Below are 18719 nucleotides of genomic sequence, written 5' to 3'. Positions count from 1 at the left end.
GAATCTACCTCCTTATGTAACCGCAATTAGTTTTCCTTACATATTCAAAGTGTAATGTAGTATATATTAATGAAACAGTTTTCAAAATAGAAAATGCCTTAAAGTGGGACAGAGTGGTAAAAACCAGCTCTGGTAAACACCATGCCATCCCTGCTTCTGTTGTTTAATAGTTTGTCTGACTCCTCCCATAACGTCCCTGAACTGAAAACTTAAATAGATAAAAATAGAAAAAGTGCCTAAAAGTAAACACCAGTATTATCTATCGAAAGCAGAATGTTTTTATAAAAACTAAGTCGGTTTATAGTTCAGGTTTAGGAAAGAGACCCAAGTACCTAGTTGTCTTTAAAAAGCTATTGAATATGGCTCTTATCACATCAATGGTCTGTGGTGCTTTTAACAAGTCTTTTAACAAAATGCGACTCGGTAAATCCAAGCAGATTTGTCTTAACTCCAAGTTTCAAATGCAGGTTGACTCCTAGATTTCAGGTTATGAACCTGATCACAGAGGATACTGGGGGGCTATAACTCCTATCTCTTGCTCCCTTTGATACTGATTGTCATAAAAAAGGCAAATTTATCACTTGCTTTTTCAGCTACATGTGTGTTGTTTTTTATTCTATTCTAACAACCATCCCTGAAGCGACTGGAACAATAGAAAGCCTGGGTCTTAAGCTCTAGTTTGTCATATCTGCTTTGCCTCTCCCCCCCACCCCCTTTTGGGTCATTGTGCATCTAAACCTGCTATGATTTAGAAAGCATGAAAAACCAAGAGACAAAGACCTGCTGGGAATAAATTCATCTTCAGCCCAAGGCTGGATTGTTCCCTACTAGCTGCTTTGCCTAGTTTAGTTTTGAAATGTTCCAAGCAAGAGGGTTTTGATCTTATCATTGTACTAGTGAGACAGATGAGAACCTTAAGTGTTCCCAACAGAACATCACAAACCAGCTATTTCAAATGACGTCTTGCTAAGATTTAGGGGGCCAGTTCCACAGCTGGTGTAAGTTGGTGTGTGGCTCCAGTTGATTTACACCAGCTGGGAATCTGGCTCTATTGCTCTTCTCTACCAAGAAGACAAGCTGGCCCTGTTAATCCTTATAAATAAAGGAAAGCGAAGACCCCAGTCTCTGCTCTTGTATGTTCCCAGGGTCCAGAGGTTAAAACGTATCCACAGGAAGGTCCCTCTTTCTTTTCTCACAAAAGAGCAGTCTTCCTCGCCGCATCTGTGGCGCATTGGGTTGTAACTTCAATGCATTTAGACCAGTGGTTTTCAACCTGTGGTCCACGGACTCCTGGGGTTCTGCAGACTGTCGAAGATTTCCAAAAGGATCCTCTGCACCCTGCATTTGAAATTTTCACAAATGAAAAAAGGTTGAAAACCACTGATTTTTTTAGACCAACCGTGTAAGATGTTGTACCACCTTGTCAGGAGTCAGCACACCTTCATCTTCAACTAAGTAATATTCTAGGCAGAAATGCCAGTTCAGATAGTTGACTTTAGTTCTAAAACATGACTTAAGGCTCTCTGGGGAGTGGAGGGAGACTCTTTTATGTCCCAATGTAAAGATTAATTAGAAAGCAACATAATTATCTGAGAACTTTTCAGGACATGCCTAGGCTTGTATATTTCTTAATTGCTATTATATTTTGACTAATCCTTTGATCACGAAATCCAGACAGACCATCCCTATGTGTTTCTGTACATGATAGGAAAAAGCAGGAAGTCCATTATAGCACTTACAAAACCAAGTTCACTCCAGTGATCAAGAATCTACGAATTCCAAATAGTGGTGTGTATTTTTAATATAGATTGATCTGTTAGAAAATGAAAAATACTAATTTTAATGAATTTCTTTCTCCGAGTAGAGAACAGGGCCTAAAGATACTTGCCTTGTTAAGATCCTACAGAACAAATATTCACTTCTGAGAAACGTATAGCATAGAACCTGGTATGTCAGGTTCTGATCTTACACCTGTAAATCCAGAGTTAATTTACTGAACTGTGTTCCCATCATATGTCTTTAAACTGGAGCTACCAGAAGATTGTTTATTCTGTGGTTTATTGCTGGCCACAGGTAGCTTCTTGACTCTTTGCATCTGTGTTAATAAATTCACGGCTTAAAGCCAGAAAGGATTTAGGGACCTAGTCTGACCACGTATATAATTCAAACTTCTAAAGCCCACACAGTTACTCCTGTAAAGAGCCCAATAACTTGTTTGGCTACAGCAGATCTTAAATGACGCGTCCTAAATCGTAACTGAACCCATGTTGGGCTGAGCAATAGCCCTGCATGGGGACAGAGGAGGAAACCCTATACCAATAAAGAATTGAATTGAAAACTCCATGTTGTTGCCCAGGCCCATTGAGCACAACTACTCCTGTGAGACATAGAGGTGAGGCCTGCATGTCCATGATTGGTGCTACCTCCACTCAGATCAAAATGGAGCACTGCATGCTTGGGCAGGTCTGTGCTGCATTTGGGAGTTGCGGTTGCAGCCTGTATAGGCCCTCCTGACTTAGCTTTCATCGAGCTACCTCACCAAAAGTAGCAGTGAAGTTACTGGGACTGCTTTCTGCTGATCTGCTAGTGGCTTGGAGGGAACATACTGCTGCTTGAATTATCTGTCCTGTCAGTGACGGGCGTATTATGAATTTTGTACTTTATAGGCAAGGCTCATTTGAAAAAAGCTATCATGCGACACGAGGAAGCCATGAGGATCCACAGCCTGTGTAAGATCCTGAGGAAGATGGACATCCTCCAGGAGGTCCTCTCCTTCGCTCACAAGCGCTCGCTTAGCAAATACTCAGAAATCGATCATGAGGAAGACTTCTTCGAAACTGGAGATGCTCCCGACATTCATCGTAAGTGGGGAGCACTGTTGACAGTCTTCTTACGGTATCTTTGGTCCTTCAGGCTCCTCCTCCCTTAGTCCTTTTCTCTGCTAAATTATCTCCTTTCAAATTAAATTGGCATGTGCGCTTGCAGGAGCCATGTTGGGAGAGTTATTACTCATTGATAATGTCCTAAAGATTCAGATTTTGTCGCAGACCATGGTGACAGACATAGTGTGAAAGCCTAGCTCTTTCCTCCATTCTGAAGGATGAGAGAAGAATTTGTATTTTTGTGGCACTACTAATCCAAGAAATTTGATGCACTTCATAAACGTTAAGCTATATTTCTTCCATCTACCCCACCACCTAAGTGGGTTTGGAAGGTATTTTACAGAGGGGGAAACTACAGCACAAAGGAGGGATGTGACTTGCCCAGGATCACACAGCAAGCTGGTGGCAGAGTTAGGATTCATAAACCAGTCGGAGAACACTTCAATCTCTCTGGTCACGCAATCACAGACATGAAGGTTGCTATCTTAAAACAAAAAAACTTCAAATCCAGACTCCAGCGAGAAACTGCTGAATTGGAATTCATTTGCAAATTGGATACTATTAATTTAGGCTTAAATAGAGACTTGGAGTGGCTAAGTCATTATGCAAGGTAGCCTGTTTCCTCTTGTTTTTTCCTACGCGCCCCCCCCCCCCCCAGATGTTCTGGTTTAACTTGGATTTAAACTTGAAGAGTGGTCAGTTTGGATGAGCTATTACCAGCAGGAGAGTGAGTTTGTGTGTGTATGGGGGTGGGGGGGATGTGAGAAAACCTGGATTTGTGCAGGAAATAGCCCAACTTGATTGTCATGCACATTGTGTAAAGAGTTATCACTTTGGATGGGCTATCACCAGCAGGAGAGTGAATTTGTGTGGGGGGGTGGAGGGTGAGAAAACCTGGATTTGTGCTGGAAATGGCCCACCTGATGATCACTTTAGATAAGCTATTACCAGCAGGACAGTGGGGTGGGAGGAGGTATTGGTCCATATTCTCTGTGTATATATAAAGTCTGCTGCAGTTTCCACGATATGCATCTGATGAAGTGAGCTGTAGCTCACGAAAGCTTATGCTCTAATAAATTGGTTAGTCTCTAAGGTGCCACAAGTACTCCTTTTCTTTTTGCCAGATCAGATGGTTTGTTTAATACATTCTGGTATTATGCAGCAATTTCCTGAAGCGCAGTTATGTGGTGATGCAAATTGTGGGCCAAGCCATCAGCTGGAGTAAACAGGCATGGCTCCAATGACTTAAATGGAGCTAGACTGATTTACACCAGCTGGGAGACTGGGCCTGTCATGCTGGTCTGTCACCTGAGCAGGGTTGGGCTTTTTCTACTGAATACACTGTTGCTGTCCTGACATTACTAATCATGTGTTACCATAGCACCTAGGAGACACGTTGTGGCCCAGGTCCCTATTGTCTAGGTGCTGTACAAACACAGATCAAAAAGATGGTGCTTGCCCCAAAGAGCTTACAATCTGAGTATAAGACAAGAGGCAACAGATGGACGCAGACAGACGGAGCAGCACAAGGAAACAGTATTTGTCAGCATGATAGGCTGAGTCTGCTTGGCCCCCCTAGATACATACATAAGCAACAGCTCCTGGTTCACTTGTGCAAGAATGGAACGTCTTTGTTTTTTCTTTTACTCTTAGCCAAAACGAATCAGAGACCAGAAATAAAATCTCCCAACTTCTCCCAGGTGAAGGTGACAGACATCTTCCATAGACTGGTATGTAACAGTGATGAGAGGAAACAGGCCAGCACGTGGGCCAGTGCCTAATACCTATCAAAACCCATGATGAAATTGCTGTGAGGTCATGCAATGGGGGGACCATTGCGTGCAGCATCTAGAGGCGTCTCCGTGGTGCTCTGAGAGCTAGGCAGCCCATCCACGAGTACGGCTACACTTGAACTGAAGGTGTAATTTCCAGCTCAGGTAGACTCAGGCGCACCAGTTTTCATTGAGCTAGTGTGCTAAGAACAGAAGTGTAGCTGCAGCAGCCCAGATAAGGATGTAGGGTGGGACTGTGCTTGGGGCAGCTCGCCCATCCCACCACCCATGCTGCTGCAGCTCCACTGCGGTGTTAGCTGGATCAGAGCTAGCATGCCTTCATCTGCCCAAGCTGGAAATCGTCCTCAGCCTGAGTGCAGACCACCCCTAATGCAAAACCAGTAGGTGGCACAAGGCTTAATTCTCTTTGGTATGTTGTCTCCTTCTTTTTATTTCTTGGACTGTAGAGGGTTTCCTAAAGCAATAGTGAACATGGCCCAGTGTGGGCTGAGAGCAGTTTCACAATATGCAGTTGCCTCAGCTTTGTGGTAATAGGTCTTAATTATTTTTTGTGTGATCCTAGTTCATACGAGTCCCAGCCAGGGACCAGGATCCATTGTGCTATGCGCTGTACAAACCAAGACAGGACTAAAAGACAATCCTTGCCCCAACGAGCTGACCACTTATGTACAAGACAAGAGACAAGTGGATACAGACAGACAGCAGTCACGGGGGAAGCTGACAAAGCCAGCTCAGTGCATCCTGCCATGGGAATTAATGGGGACACTTGAGTCTTTGTCACCTCTCCTCATTCAGACGCTTCATCTGGGAACTAAGCGATGCTCTTGCTGCTTCCAGGCTTAGGAAGGCACCTTCACTGGCAAAGGGAGAGAGTATGATTTAAAATGAGACCAAGGCTGCCTGTAGATTCATGCCACCAGCAAGCCAGAGTAAAGCTAGATGAAGGTTGTGTGGATGTCAACCAACATGCTAGCATCTCAGACTGGTTCCAGAAGGCTTCCCATTGATTCAGTGAAGGCTCTTGGTGTAATTAGTGGCCAGCAGCAGTTAGAATCATAGAATATCAGGGTTGGAAGGGACCCCAGAAGGTCATCTAGTCCAACCCCCTGCTCGAAGCAGGACCAATTCCCAGTTAAATCATCCCAGCCAGGGCTTTGTCAAGCTTGACCTTAAAAACCTCTAAGGAAGGAGATTCTACCACCTCCCTAGGTAACGCATTCCAGTGTTTCACCACCCTCTTAGTGAAAAAGTTTTTCCTAATATCCAATCTAAACCTCCCCCACTGCAACTTGAGACCATTACTCCTCGTTCTGTCATCTGCTACCATTGAGAACAGTCTAGAGCCATCCTCTTTGGAACCCCCTTCCAGATAGTTGAAAGCAGCCATCAAATCCCCCCTCATTCTTCTCTTCTGCAGGCTAAACAATCCCAGCTCCCTCAGCCTCTCCTCATAACTCATGTGTTCCAGACCCCTAATCATTTTTGTTGCCCTTCGCTGGACTCTCTCCAATTTATCCACATCCTTCTTGAAGTGTGGGGCCCAAAACTGGACACAGTACTCCAGATGAGGCCTCACCAATGTCGAATAGAGGGGAATGATCACGTCTTTCGATCTGCTCGCTATGCCCCTACTTATACATCCCAAAATGCCATTGGCCTCCTTGGCAACAAGGGCACACTGCTGACTCATATTGAGCTTCTCGTCCACTGTCACCCCTAGGTCCTTTTCCGCAGAACTGCTGCCTAGCCATTCGGTCCCTAGTCTGTAGCTGTGCATTGGGTTCTTCCGTCCTAAGTGCAGGACCCTGCACTTATCCTTATTGAACCTCATCAGATTTCTTTTGGCCCAATCCTCCAATTTGTCTAGGTCCTTCTGTATCCTATCCCTCCCCTCCAGCGTATCTACCACTCCTCCCAGTTTAGTATCATCCGCAAATTTGCTGAGAGTGCAATCCACACCATCCTCCAGATCATTTATGAAGATATTGAACAAAACCGGCCCCAGGACCGACCCCTGGGGCACTCCACTCAATACCGGCTGCCAACTAGACATGGAGCCATTGATCACTACCCGTTGAGCCCGACAATCTAGCCAGCTTTCTACCCACCTTATAGTGCATTCATCCAGCCCATACTTCCTTAACTTGCTGACAAGAATACTGTGGGAGACCGTGTCAAAAGCTTTGCTAAAGTCAAGAAACAATACACCCACTGCTTTCCCTTCATCCACAGAACCAGTAATCTCATCATAAAAGTTGTGCCAGTGGGGCGGGCACTTCCCAGCTCAGGGAAACAAACTGCTTAATGTCAGCTTCTCCCTATTCCCTAATGTGATCCCGTTCGCAGTTGTTGATTGAATAGCACAACACGACCAGCTTCCACTGGAACAATTTGTGCAGGGTACCCAGGATGTGTGTAGCACACAGCTTCCAGGGGGACTTCAGAGCAGCAGAATATTACAGGCATCTGCACTCCAGACAGCTGGGGAGCCACAGCAGAGGAACCAGGAACACTTGCAACTCCTGCTGAAGCTGAGGGAAGCTTTGCCATTGATTTCATCGGCAGTAGGATCTGATTTTAAGGATGAAATCCATCTCTGTGCAGAGGGCTGGCACTGTGCCCCGCTTTGGATCCATGTGAGCACCACCTGGACTGGTGTTGCAGACGGTGGATTTCATCCTCCATGGCTACTAGATTGCAGTTCCCAGACTAAAGTCTTGAGCTAGAGCCCACACACATCATTCCCCCCGGTGGTGGGACTTTGTTGTCAAGGGAGGGAGTTGAAGAGTCCATTCCATGCACTAATGGTAAGTAGATCTAGGTCTTTGTGTTCTTCTAATTTTGGATGAAGGTCTGAATCTAACCACAGACGTTCTTTAAATTGACAGAAGCTCCCAGTTTCTGACAGCTGCTCTCGATGGCTAGATCTTGCCCTCCCTCCTTGCAAGGAATTGGTTGAATGTCATTCAGTTAAGCACTGCCAGCCCCAAAATACCTCCCTGGCTTTTGGGCAACTGAATGTTTGCAGTTACTCTGACATCTAGTCAGTGTATACACTGCTTGGTGGGCACAAACCTAGGATTGTCTGCGGAAGACACGTGATCCGGCTTCGCTCTTCCTTGAACAATGAGTCAGTCAGTGGGATCTCTGTGAGCCAGGGGACAAGGGCTGAACTGTCAAGAGGACCACTGCACTGAAACACGTTGTCATATGTCTGTTTGTCCAGGGCCCTCTGTCAGTATTTTCAGTCAAAAACAAGTGGTGCCCTGCACGGCGAGTTCACCTGGCCAGAGGGGAAAATGGCTTTGGATTGACGCTCAGAGGGGATTCTCCCGTCCTGATTGCGGGAGTGATACCTGGGGGCTGTGCATCCGTAAGTAGCTAATGCTCACCTCGGTGGAGATACAGACAGTTAGTAGCACCACCTCTATTCAGGGGGCCTGGCATTTCCCTGTGTGAGACCACACTCTTAGCTGCTAATAACTTGGGCCAAACTGGAACCGTTTGGGCTGATATTTCCCATGCTGGATGTCAGTCTCAGACTGAATCCCCCCACACCCACCCCTCTTCCAAAAAATATATTCAGCCCATTGAGGATCAGCTGAGGGAAAATTCTTTGGTTTGCCCACGTTAAAACATTCTGGAGACTTTTTTTCTTTGGGAAGCTTTAGTGCCTCCATGCTTTGGAGCAGACACTTGAAATTTGGCAGGAGGGTTGGCCTTTGTGTCAAGGATGCATCTTTTGTCATCGTCACGAAAGTCCTCCCCAATCTGGCTGAGTTACAAGTCTCTGAAAAATCATATTTGGCACATACTCAATAGAGACTCACTAGAACATCTCAGCTTAGTTCCCAAAAAATTCGGTACACACTAAGCATGCTCTAGCACCCAGGGCTAGTGGGACTGTCCCTGCAGTTGCAGTTCGTGGCTACTCTGGGCTCTGCTAGATCCAGACACCAGAACTGAGAGCAAGGGGACTCTTTCCTGTGTTCAGTGCCCCCGCAGGTAATGTGTCGTGAGAAGGGGGGCAGCCACCTGAATTGAATGTAGTGGGGACCAGAACTGGATCCAGGGAATCCGGGGGAGTAGACCCAGACAAGGCGTCTTGGCGATGGGAAGACGCTTGGACTGGAGGCTGGCATGGTGGAGTGTGGGAAGGGAAATTGGACAGGCAGCAGAGATTGGGACTGGCTGGACAAGGGGACTGGAAGCTGGGGATGGGACAGAGAAGCTCGGGAACCGGTGAGGGGGAGGAGAGGGAGAAGTGTCATATGTGGAGCCAAGGGGTGGGGGAAGCATTGAAGCTGACTGGGCAAAGAGACTGAGACAGGGAGCTGGGGTGGGGGGGCAGAGATACTGAAATTGGATGAGGGGCCAGGGAGGGAGACTGGGAACATGAGCAGAGGATGGCTGGAAGCTGAAGTGGGGAGTGGGGTGGAGGGATGGAATGAGGTGGGGATGGGGGAACTGAGAATGGTTGGGAAAAGAATTTGGACTGGGAGTCGTGTGGGGTGGTGAAGAAACTGAACAGATTGAAAGGGAAGGGCCATAAGGGGTCAAGCTTGGGGGGAAATGGGCAGAAGAGCTTCTCAAAGGAAAAGCTTTCTGGAGGGGCAGGGATGCTGGGGGCAAGCATAGAAGGACGCACAGAAATAAGCATGGGAGAAGAACATTTATCTACTGGATCTTTTGATAGGTTATTTGAAAGATCAGACTGGTAACCAGTAATGTTCTGTGTATTTACTACTGGTCTCATCTGGTGCCCATTGTATCAGTGGGAGTCTTTCCACTGACTTCACTGGTCTGGGCTCTATGACCCCGGTCTTGTAAGGCACGTAAGCATGTGCTTTGCTTTAAGCTCTGTTGAAGTAGATGGAAACTACTTATAGCTTAAGTGCTTTGCTGGATTGGACCTACCCCAGATCTTGCAGAAGTAGTCTCCTTTAATGCCTCTGCAAACTGAGTTAAACAGGCTGAGGATTTTCCTAGGAACATCTCCATGCTTCAGATAGTCCAACAGGAGTCCTAGGGTCATGCTGTATTGAACTTTGGGGAAGGAAAAGCTGAGTCTCTGCTAGTTCCTGAAAGACTTGTTCTGTAGCCATGCTGGGATATTACAGGCTCCATTTGGCCAAACATGCCTTTGTTTACTCTCTTGCAGGAAGCTGGGCTAAAGGAAGGAGACTATATAGTCTCTGTGAACAGCGAGGACTGCAAGTGGTCCAAGCATGCTGAGGTGGTGCAGCTGCTGAAGAGCATCGGGGAAGAGGGTGTAGACATTGGCGTGGTAACCCTGCAGAGTTCCGATGGACAGAACGTTGTAATTCACCTTCTTGCTTTGTCCGAACCTTAGCAAAAGCCCCTTAGGTGGATGTATATAGGGAGAGCCAGGGCTGGCAAAGAGAAGCTTGCTGAGATCAACCCAAGCTGAGTGATGCTTTGTCTCTTCAGGATACTTTGGGTAGTGGAGTCTGGAAACAATAAATCATGTGGCAGATTCCATCTGAGACCTAAGGGCATGTCTACACTACAATCTTAAGTCAACCTATATTAGGTCAACTTGAAGACAGTGCAGTAATTAATGTGGTGGCTGATGTCCACACTGTCCTCCTTCTGTTGATGGTGCGTGTCCTTCCCAGGAGCGCTTCCACCAACTGAAGGAGGACAGCGTGGGGCTCTCAGCTTCCCACCAGGAGCTCAGCTGCTGGCCAGGCTCTCAGCTCTGCTTCCCGCCAAGAGCCCAGCAGCCACCCTTTCTTCTTGCCTCCCCTATCTCCGCCAAGAGTGGTGAGCAGTCGCTCAGGCTTCTCTGCTCCCTGAGGGGGAGCTGGGTGCTGGAAGCCCAGGGGCAGTGGGGAGCAGGGACCACAAGCAGATGCCTAGCTGGGAGAGGGGAAGCCATGATGGGGGGCAGCCAGACTGTAGCTGGAACCCACTACTAGCCTCAGACACTCTTGTCAGTTTCTGGAGCCGTGAAATTGACAATGACAACCAATAGCTGATGTAAGTAAGGCAGCGTCTACACCTACACTTCACCCTAACAACACTGACATAAGCCCTATGCCTCACATGGACTTGAAGTTATTATGTTAGTGTAATAGGGTACTTACGTCGGTGGGGAGCAAGGCTGTAGTGTATATGCTGACGTAAGTAGGTCAACGTAAGCTGCCTTATGTTGACCTAACTCTGTAGCGTATACCAGACTTTAGTGACCCTGTGGGAGTGTAGAGGGACCTTTCTGGGAGCCAAAGCTTTGCTGTCCTCTGAGTGAGGGCTTGACTTTTCCAGAGGTGCTTGAGCTCCCATGGCTCTCAGCTCCCCATTGACTTCACACTTTTGAAAATCAGGCCTGAAGCTTTGCCTTTAGAAACATCTTGGGTTTTATTCTCCTTCTGATACGTTCTCCATGGGCTGGCCTAGAGACTGGTTTCTGGCACCAGGCTGTGGGAGATTGAACAGTCCATTTTCAATCGTGGTCTCTTGCTTCCTAGGCCAGTAGTGTCTGGGGGTCTGGCGGCTGTGGGGAGATGGGAAAGAGTGGGTGCACTCTGGTGTTCAGTTAAGTAGCGATGATGGGCTTGGAAGCAAAGCCAGTCTTGATTGCTCAGGATTGAGGTCCTGCTGGTTAGGCAGATTTAGGGTCAGAAGGTGGTGTCTGGAGAGTGGGGACTGTAAAGAAAAGGAGGAATTCCCAGGATTCTGAGCAGGACATGGATGGTCCCTCATATGGGGAAAAGCACATAGTTAAAATAAAGTGGATAGTCAGCAGCACTGACTAGTGGTCTGAGCACAGGACTGCAAGCCTGGAGCCCTCCAGCCTCAGCTCGGTCTCCAGGCTGCTTTGGCGAGTCCCTTAAACTCTCTGGGCCTGATTCTGGTGTTGCTTGCATGGAAGCACACCAGTGTGTAACTAGTGCAAGGTCAGAATGGGGGTGAAACTTACGCAGACTCCTGGAGCGTTGGGAGGATTGACGTAGCGTTTGTACAGCACTCTGGAAGTACCAGTCTCTGTATGTGTTCGGTACTCCAGGCCATGCTGTTCCTACAGCACATATGTAAGTGGCATTTCCCCACATACAGCACTGGCCTTAATAAAAGCTGTGTGTTCATTTCTATTCCTCCCCTCTCGGGGCTATATCTTACGCTCTTGTTTTAATTCGGTTTCTGGCAGGCGGACAGGAGGTCGGTAGCCATGTCGTCGGGGGGCGCGCTGCTGAAGAACAACAAGGAGAATAGCAGGAAGAGCCTCATGAACAGCAAGAGCGCAAGCACCCTGCTGGCCTGGAGCAAGAAGAGTAAGCGCAGCAAGAGCAGCACTTACAGCCTTCCCTTCACCACCGTGGGAGACGAGTCCATGTACTGACCCCTCGGCCTGACTGGGTCCCGGCTTATTGACGTTCACTCTTGGCGTTGCTGGGGAGCAGGAGGAGAGAGCAGCAGTTACGTGGCACTGGGAGCTACGCTGGTGTCATTGCACTCAGTTGTTCAAGCCCCGAGGAAGGAGAAGACTCCAGAGCTGATCCTTGGTGCCTGTGGAGCATGGCATCGAGCTGGGTTCTTTCCTAGCGGAGTGGGCCGACCAGTGTCGAGCTCTTGTTGCTGGTGACCATCAGGCTCCTCCATCGGAGCTTACATGTAAAAAGCCCTCCGCTGAATGGTTTGGGGAGGGGAGGGACTGATTTTTTTTTGGCTCATACTCTAGTACCAAGATGGCCTTTTCACCGGCATCAGTAAGTGCCGGTATAGTCAACACCAGCAGGCAAGCCAAATGCTGTGAAGTTCTGTACCATCTCTTAGGCCTTGATCTACTGCGTAAAAATCCTGTGCTCATGGCTGCCTACTTAGCCAAGGAGCTTGTCAGCATGAATACACAAAGCAGGAAATGCGTAGAATTTTCTCAACATCATCGGTGAAAAGATGAGTGAGACATGGAGATCCAACATGAACTGATCCTTGGTACGTCTGAGGATTTTTATTCCAGTGGAGCTGCCTGCTGTCAACCCCAAGGTGGGGAGAAGCAGGAATAGCAGGCCAGCCTGCTGAGTGCAGAGAAAATAAAGACTGTCTCCAGCTACTCTGCGGTGGGCTGGGGAAGAAATTCGAAGTGTATTTTCTAAAAACACTAAAGGAATGTTAAGGTTGCCGAGTGAAGCGCTGAAAAGTCAGGAAATGTCACTGTTTAAGTTGAACAGGGAACCTTAACTGAGCCCCCTTGTGCACAAGCATCATGGCAGAGGCTTGAGGCACATGCTCACATCCTACTATGTCTGCTGGTCTTCCGCTTCATTTAGTGCGCAGGGTGAGAGCGCGCACAGAAGACGGAGTGCTGAATTTACATGCTCAGATTAGGGGTGGTGATTTTCAAATCAAATGATTTTCCGGACCACGTTCCAGAAGCACAGCTTTGCCCGTGTGTTTTGTTGCTCTTTCTGATGCAAATTTTACAATCTCAGTAGCATGACCCCAGAGCAGCTCAGCTACAGGTCATAGCGTGGTCGGATTGGAAGGTGACTTTGCAAGGTCATCTAGTCCAGTTCCCTGCACTCATGGCAGGACTGAGTATTATCTGTGGATGTGAAATGAATGTTTCATATTGGTAACACAAAGCCCTCAAGTTGTCAGTATTGTGCATCGAGAGCAAATGGATTAACTAGGCCTCCTTCTGACCATCTGGTCAGAGCAGAAGCCATATCCTGCTCTCCAGATATGTGCCACTCCTGTTCAGTGGGTGCTGGCTCAAGCTCCAAGTCATTCAGAGTGGTGTGCAGTTTGAGGGGGCAGAGTTTGGTCTGTGCACCCAAGAATCCTGTCGATGTCACTGAGAATATTGGGTGCACAAGCAATACTGGCTCGGTCCCCACTTCAGCAAAGCACTTAAGCAAGATCCAATACAGACTTAAACATGTATTTCAAGCACTGTGCTGAATCAGTGCTGGGTGCATTACTGTAATGGATACATAGCTGTCCTTCAGCTGTTCAACAAGCACCCGGCCATGGCATATCCTGCTCCTCTCTATGAAAGGGAAAGCTGTATCCACATAGTCATTATCCTTTTTCCCCCAGCAGAGATGGATTCACTAACAGCCAAAGGGCCTCCTGCTTCTTCTGTGTGAGATTAAAATTCCAAGCAAATAACTCCTCCAAATTATTAAACTACTAAAATTTGCCCTGGTATTGGATCTCAGGCACATTGCTAATATCCCAATTCTGTGCTGCCAGCATTCTTAATGGTGCTGAGCTGAACGATGCATACATCTTAACATCTGTACTGTCAGTGCTGGAAAAATCAATATTTCCATTATATACCATGTTAGTTTTCAGTCCCATTTCTGTATTGTGTATTTGGGTTTTTTTGTGGAGGTTGTCAAGCTCTCCAGTCTTCCTGCGTGCTTGATTGCTGTTGGTAGGTATAAAATACCCTTCAGAGATGTAATTGTATTTTTGTACAAGTAATAGTTGGTGTCTATTTCTTCCTTTTTTAAAGTCACAAATAATTTGTATCAATAGTTTAATGGAATAAACTGAACACATATGTCTCTTAGACTGGTAGCAGAATATCTTCTCATTTGCTTCCTTTGAATTTTACCTTATTTTGTTTCATGTAGCGCAATGCTAATGTGCCAAGCTGTTGATCCTATGTTATTTAAGAAAAAAAGTGGTTTCCTCTCCTGAAAAAAGGCATTTCTATGAAACACGTTAGCTGCTGATAGATCTTTTCATTCATGCATCCCCCAATTCTCATAACTGCATTTGCTCTACAGGCAGATTCAGATATTTGCCCTCCACATGGCTTTCTTTAACTGTTACTTGAGGACCCCATCCGTCCCATGGATTGAGGTGATAGCCTTCGTACTCCAGGGCATAAGCCAACCACTAAACTGCCTGGAGTTAGGAATCTTCCCCATGGGACGGTTACTTGATAATTGTCCACTAAGGGCCGCCTTGCACCTTCCTCTGAAGCAGCTGGTACTGACCATTGTCTGATAGGAACTGCTGTACTGGACCTGAATCATCCAGTACAGTACCCGGGGTAAACTTCCCAGCCACCAGGTGATAAACTTAATGGGGAGACACCATTGTTGGTTTAAATAGAAATCAGAGCTTCAAGCTTAGAAACGGTAGGAATTTTTAAATGTCTTGTCTTTTGCTGCCATAACTGAGGCCTCTGGGCCAGAGACTTATTTATTTAAAGCAATATGTATGTGACTGCATATCGCATTTGTATCACAAGATGATCAGGTTTGTGTTTTACATGCATTGTGCGTCTTTCTAACACTGGTGGTTGTTTATATGTTGATGCTCACCTTTCAATGATTATAAAAAACAGATTTGAAAACTAAACTTTCTTAGTGCACTACTTCTGTAGATCACACTCAGTGCCTCTGCAATGGCTGTGAAATGAGCTTGTGAAAGAGTCTGGGTCTAGATAAATTCATAGCTCCTATGTCCAGAAGGGACTAGTTGAACCCCCAAATGCGGAGTTAAAATTCCTTGGTGACCAGTGGATGGATTTTGCTAGGCCAAGGTCTATAGTGCAATGGTGGCCCCTTGAAATCTAGGTGAAGGAGCTGGAGCTAAAACTGTCCCTGTTGTGCCTAGTTCTTCCAGTGCATGCAGTTATCAGGGAATCTCCCAACACCATCGTTCCTCGTATGTTCTCATAGCCTTCGAGTATGTGCCAGTGTGGATCTCTCCTCAGGTGCGCAGCATGCGCCTCATGCCCCAAACCACTGTCATTTGCATAGAGTGCCCATTGGACCACACTTGCAATGTGCATGGCCTTGTGCCCCCACCTGAGGGTATAAAGGGCAGAGTGGTCACAGCTGTTCCTCATTCCCTCTGACCACCTGTAGCAGCAAGTTGGAACAAGTTCAAATTATCTTCCTTTAGCCTGGGTAACTTTTATTTTACACTTTTTCAATATGGACCTTCCAAGGCGGGCGGGGGACGGGACATTTTTTTTTCCTACTTGGTACTCGGCACTTCTTTCCATGCCAAACGGCAGACTCAAAACCTTTAAACCTTGCCCATATTGTGATGGCTTAGTTCCTCTCCCCTATGGCCAAAGCCATTGCTAGCTTTGCCTGAGTGAGAGTCATGTTACAGATCAGTGTTCATCCTCTACGAGGCCATGGAAGTCCAGAGACTCCCACTTCAAGCTCCGCTTCTTCAAGCAGTCTGCGGGTAAGCTTGCACTAGGAAGAGAGAGGATCAGCCTCCAAAATACACCTGATCCCCCGTGAAGTCCCTTCCTGCCAGTGCCATGAGCAGCTGGTGCACAGCCCCCAGGACTGGCAAGAGACTGGAGTAAGTCAGAGATCTGGCACCAAAGTCAAACCTGGCACCATCAGCCAGTGCCGCGTCTTCCCAGAGGTGGGGCAGGCTGGAGCTGAGACACAGTCTTCCCACAAGGAGAGGCTAAACATTAGCTTTCCACAAGGAAAGCCACTAAGCCCCCTCTTCTTACAGGAAGCTAATGGTGCTGGCCCAGTCTCCCTGGGCACCAAAGAAGCACGACATGACATCAGTCTCAAAACTAGTCAGTGTCCACATCAGGGCTGGTACTGATGTGGGTACCATTGACAGGATCACTACTGCTGCCTAGGAGCCATAGAGGAAGTACCTCATAATACAGGGTGTTAGGATATAGATATTCAGGATATAGCTATTCCTGTCAGTAAAGGCCTGTACTCTAAGAATTTAGGTGTATTCTTATCACTCGGCTAGTTCTAGAGGTATAAAAGAATCAAAATCACTGTCTGCCAGTGTAAAGGCCTTTTCTCACTGTGACAGTCTGAGGCCCTGTTCTTAGGCTAAGGCCTGTGGCTAAGCAGCAGAGGCAGCCATAAGCTGGGAAGTGACCGGTCACCTCCTCACATTCCAACCTAGTCACATTGAAAGAAGGTGCTCTTGGGCTGTTAGGATACAGTCCTGTCCTGATAACCCCGATCGTCTCCAGAGAAAGGGAAGTGCCTAGAAGATATAAAAGGAAACTTAGTCTGATAGCATCCTGTCTGGCAAGAACTCACTTATCAATAGCTGGGATGTGAAATCTTCACTTCTGTATTGTTTTGTCATTATAGTTCCCATTTTGCTATTGTTTGTCTGTGTAATCTCTGTCTGGTTCTGTGATTTTTTTCTGTCTGCTGTATAATTAATTTTGCTGGGTGTAAACTAATTAAGGTGGTGGGATATAATTGGTTACATAATCATGTTACAATATGTTAGGATTGGTTAGTTAAATTTCAGTAAAATGGTTAAGGTATAGCTAAGCACTACTCAAGTTTTACTATATAGTCTGCAGTCAGTTAGGAAGTGGGTGTGGTGTGTGAGGGGGGGAATAGGGAACAGAGAATGGGGGTGGGAAAATTGGAATCATGTTTTGCTAAAGGGGGGAATGGGAACAGGGACACAGGTGTAAGGCTGTATGGTGTCAGAGCTGGGAAGGGGGACACTAAGGAATGAAACTGGAATCATGCTTGCTGGAAGTTCACCCCAATAAACATCAAATTGTTTGCACCTTTGGACTTCGGGTATTGTTGCTCTCTGTTCATGCGAGAAGGACCAGGGAAGTAAGTGGGTGAAGGAATAAGCCCCCTAACATCTTGGTGCCAGTGACTTGGATGCATCACATCGGATAGGTGAGTGGCAGCCTGTAAGTCCCCCTCCCCAACAGTCCGTGCAGCTGCTTGGAGGGGGTATCGTGAACTCTTGTGATGGTAGTTGCGGGTTCTGGCAAGCCAGGGTAAAGGATTTTTTGGATAAAAGGATAAGGAAGAACCAGGGCCCATACCAGGTGCTGGGATCAACCTGGGATGAGATTAAAAAGGAAATGGAGGAAGTGTTAGGGGACCCAGAGGGATGGTGGGTGGCTGAGCAGCCCACCCTCTTTGGTATATGGGTAGTGGAAGAAGGTCCCTGCCCATGGGGACTGAATGCCTTCCAGGGAAAAGAGGCACTTCAGTCCGCTTGTGAGAGGTTTGAAGTAAGGGCAGCATTATGGGAAGCTGCCAGGAATCTTTCAAGTTTGGTGCTGCTTCAGCAAGGGCTGCTGAAGGGTTGTAAATTAGTTAGGGGTGGTTAAAGATGATTTGGCACAACAGGATTTAAAGTCAAAAGCAGAGTTAACAGATGACCTTTAGAGACTGGAGCTGGGACTTGGTCCTGGGGGAGTGGAGAGAAAGAAGGGGAAGAAAAAAAAAATTTCAAAGTGCAAAATGGCAGGGTTTGCAGGAGCAGGTAACAACCACCACTCTTCTCCCAGAGCCAGAATGAGAACCTGGGGATAGGGGTTCCCTACTGTTTCAACCCAGGGAGCCTACTCTTGGCTCAGAGCTAACTATATCCTCTCCTTCTTTTCCTTCTTCTTTTCCTCAGTTTACTTAATTTGCTGCTGGTAGCCTATACTTTAAACTGACCTGACAGGCTTAATTGGTTTCTTTCCACATCTCCCCCCTGCCTTTCCACACTTTTGTTTTTCTAAAGTTTTAATGGAGGGTACTTTGGAAACTTATGTGAGATGTTTTTGTTATTTTGGACAAAGGATGAGGGAGGTCTGCTCTATTCCGCTGGAATTTTTGAAGTAAAAGATCCATGGGCATCCATGGAGACAAATGTTTTACTGCCTCTTTGAACAGTCTCAAGGTAAAGACAGCACAGGTTAAGGCAGCTGTGTGGCAATAATTGTACTTGGTGGCGAAGTTGTTACAGACAAATTGCACCACCTGAAAGAACTAAATATAGGAGTAAGTGATTTAAAGAAGTGAGTGAAAAGTTACAAATAGCTTTTGCAAAAATTGATACAGGGTTTGCAGAAAAGTAAACATTTGGGAGTTGTGGAAATGGTAAAAGAGTAACAGCTGTGGTGTTACAAGAAGGAAGTTTTTTGTTTAATGATAGCAAAGCCTGTTGCCAACTGCGTCCACGTGTCTATTCGGGGGACACCATCGTAGGGCCTGGTCGCGTTGGCCATGCTCTCGGAGGCTCATTCGCCTGCACATCTGCCAGAGTGATGTATGCCATCGTGTGCTGGCAATGCCCCTCT

General features: G+C 46.8%; 1 protein-coding gene across 7 annotated transcripts in view; it reads left to right on the top strand.

The window, feature by feature from the left end:
- The window catches only part of RHPN1 (rhophilin Rho GTPase binding protein 1), a 60542-nt gene extending 45526 nt beyond the window's left edge, over nt 1-15016 (top strand). For 5 of the 7 annotated variants that reach the window (XM_078851409.1, XM_078851407.1, XM_078851410.1 and 2 more), the window contains 5 exons: nt 2667-2861; nt 4536-4612; nt 7902-8048; nt 9837-9995; nt 11847-15016. In XM_078851409.1, the coding sequence (XP_078707535.1) occupies nt 2667-2861; nt 4536-4612; nt 7902-8048; nt 9837-9995; nt 11847-12038 (770 nt within the window). In that variant the 3' untranslated portion in view covers nt 12039-15016. The remainder of the gene's footprint in view (nt 1-2666; nt 2862-4535; nt 4613-7901; nt 8049-9836; nt 9996-11846) is intronic. The other 2 variants (XM_078851408.1, XM_078851412.1) reach the window with 2 other exon arrangements.
- The last annotated feature ends 3703 nt before the right edge of the window (nt 15017-18719 follow it).

Source organism: Lepidochelys kempii, chromosome 2 (assembly GCF_965140285.1).
Source record: "Lepidochelys kempii isolate rLepKem1 chromosome 2, rLepKem1.hap1, whole genome shotgun sequence".
Lineage (NCBI taxonomy): Eukaryota > Metazoa > Chordata > Testudines > Cheloniidae > Lepidochelys > Lepidochelys kempii.
The sequence above is the reverse complement of the archived record's forward strand: the minus strand, read 5'-3'. Positions and strand labels throughout refer to the sequence as shown.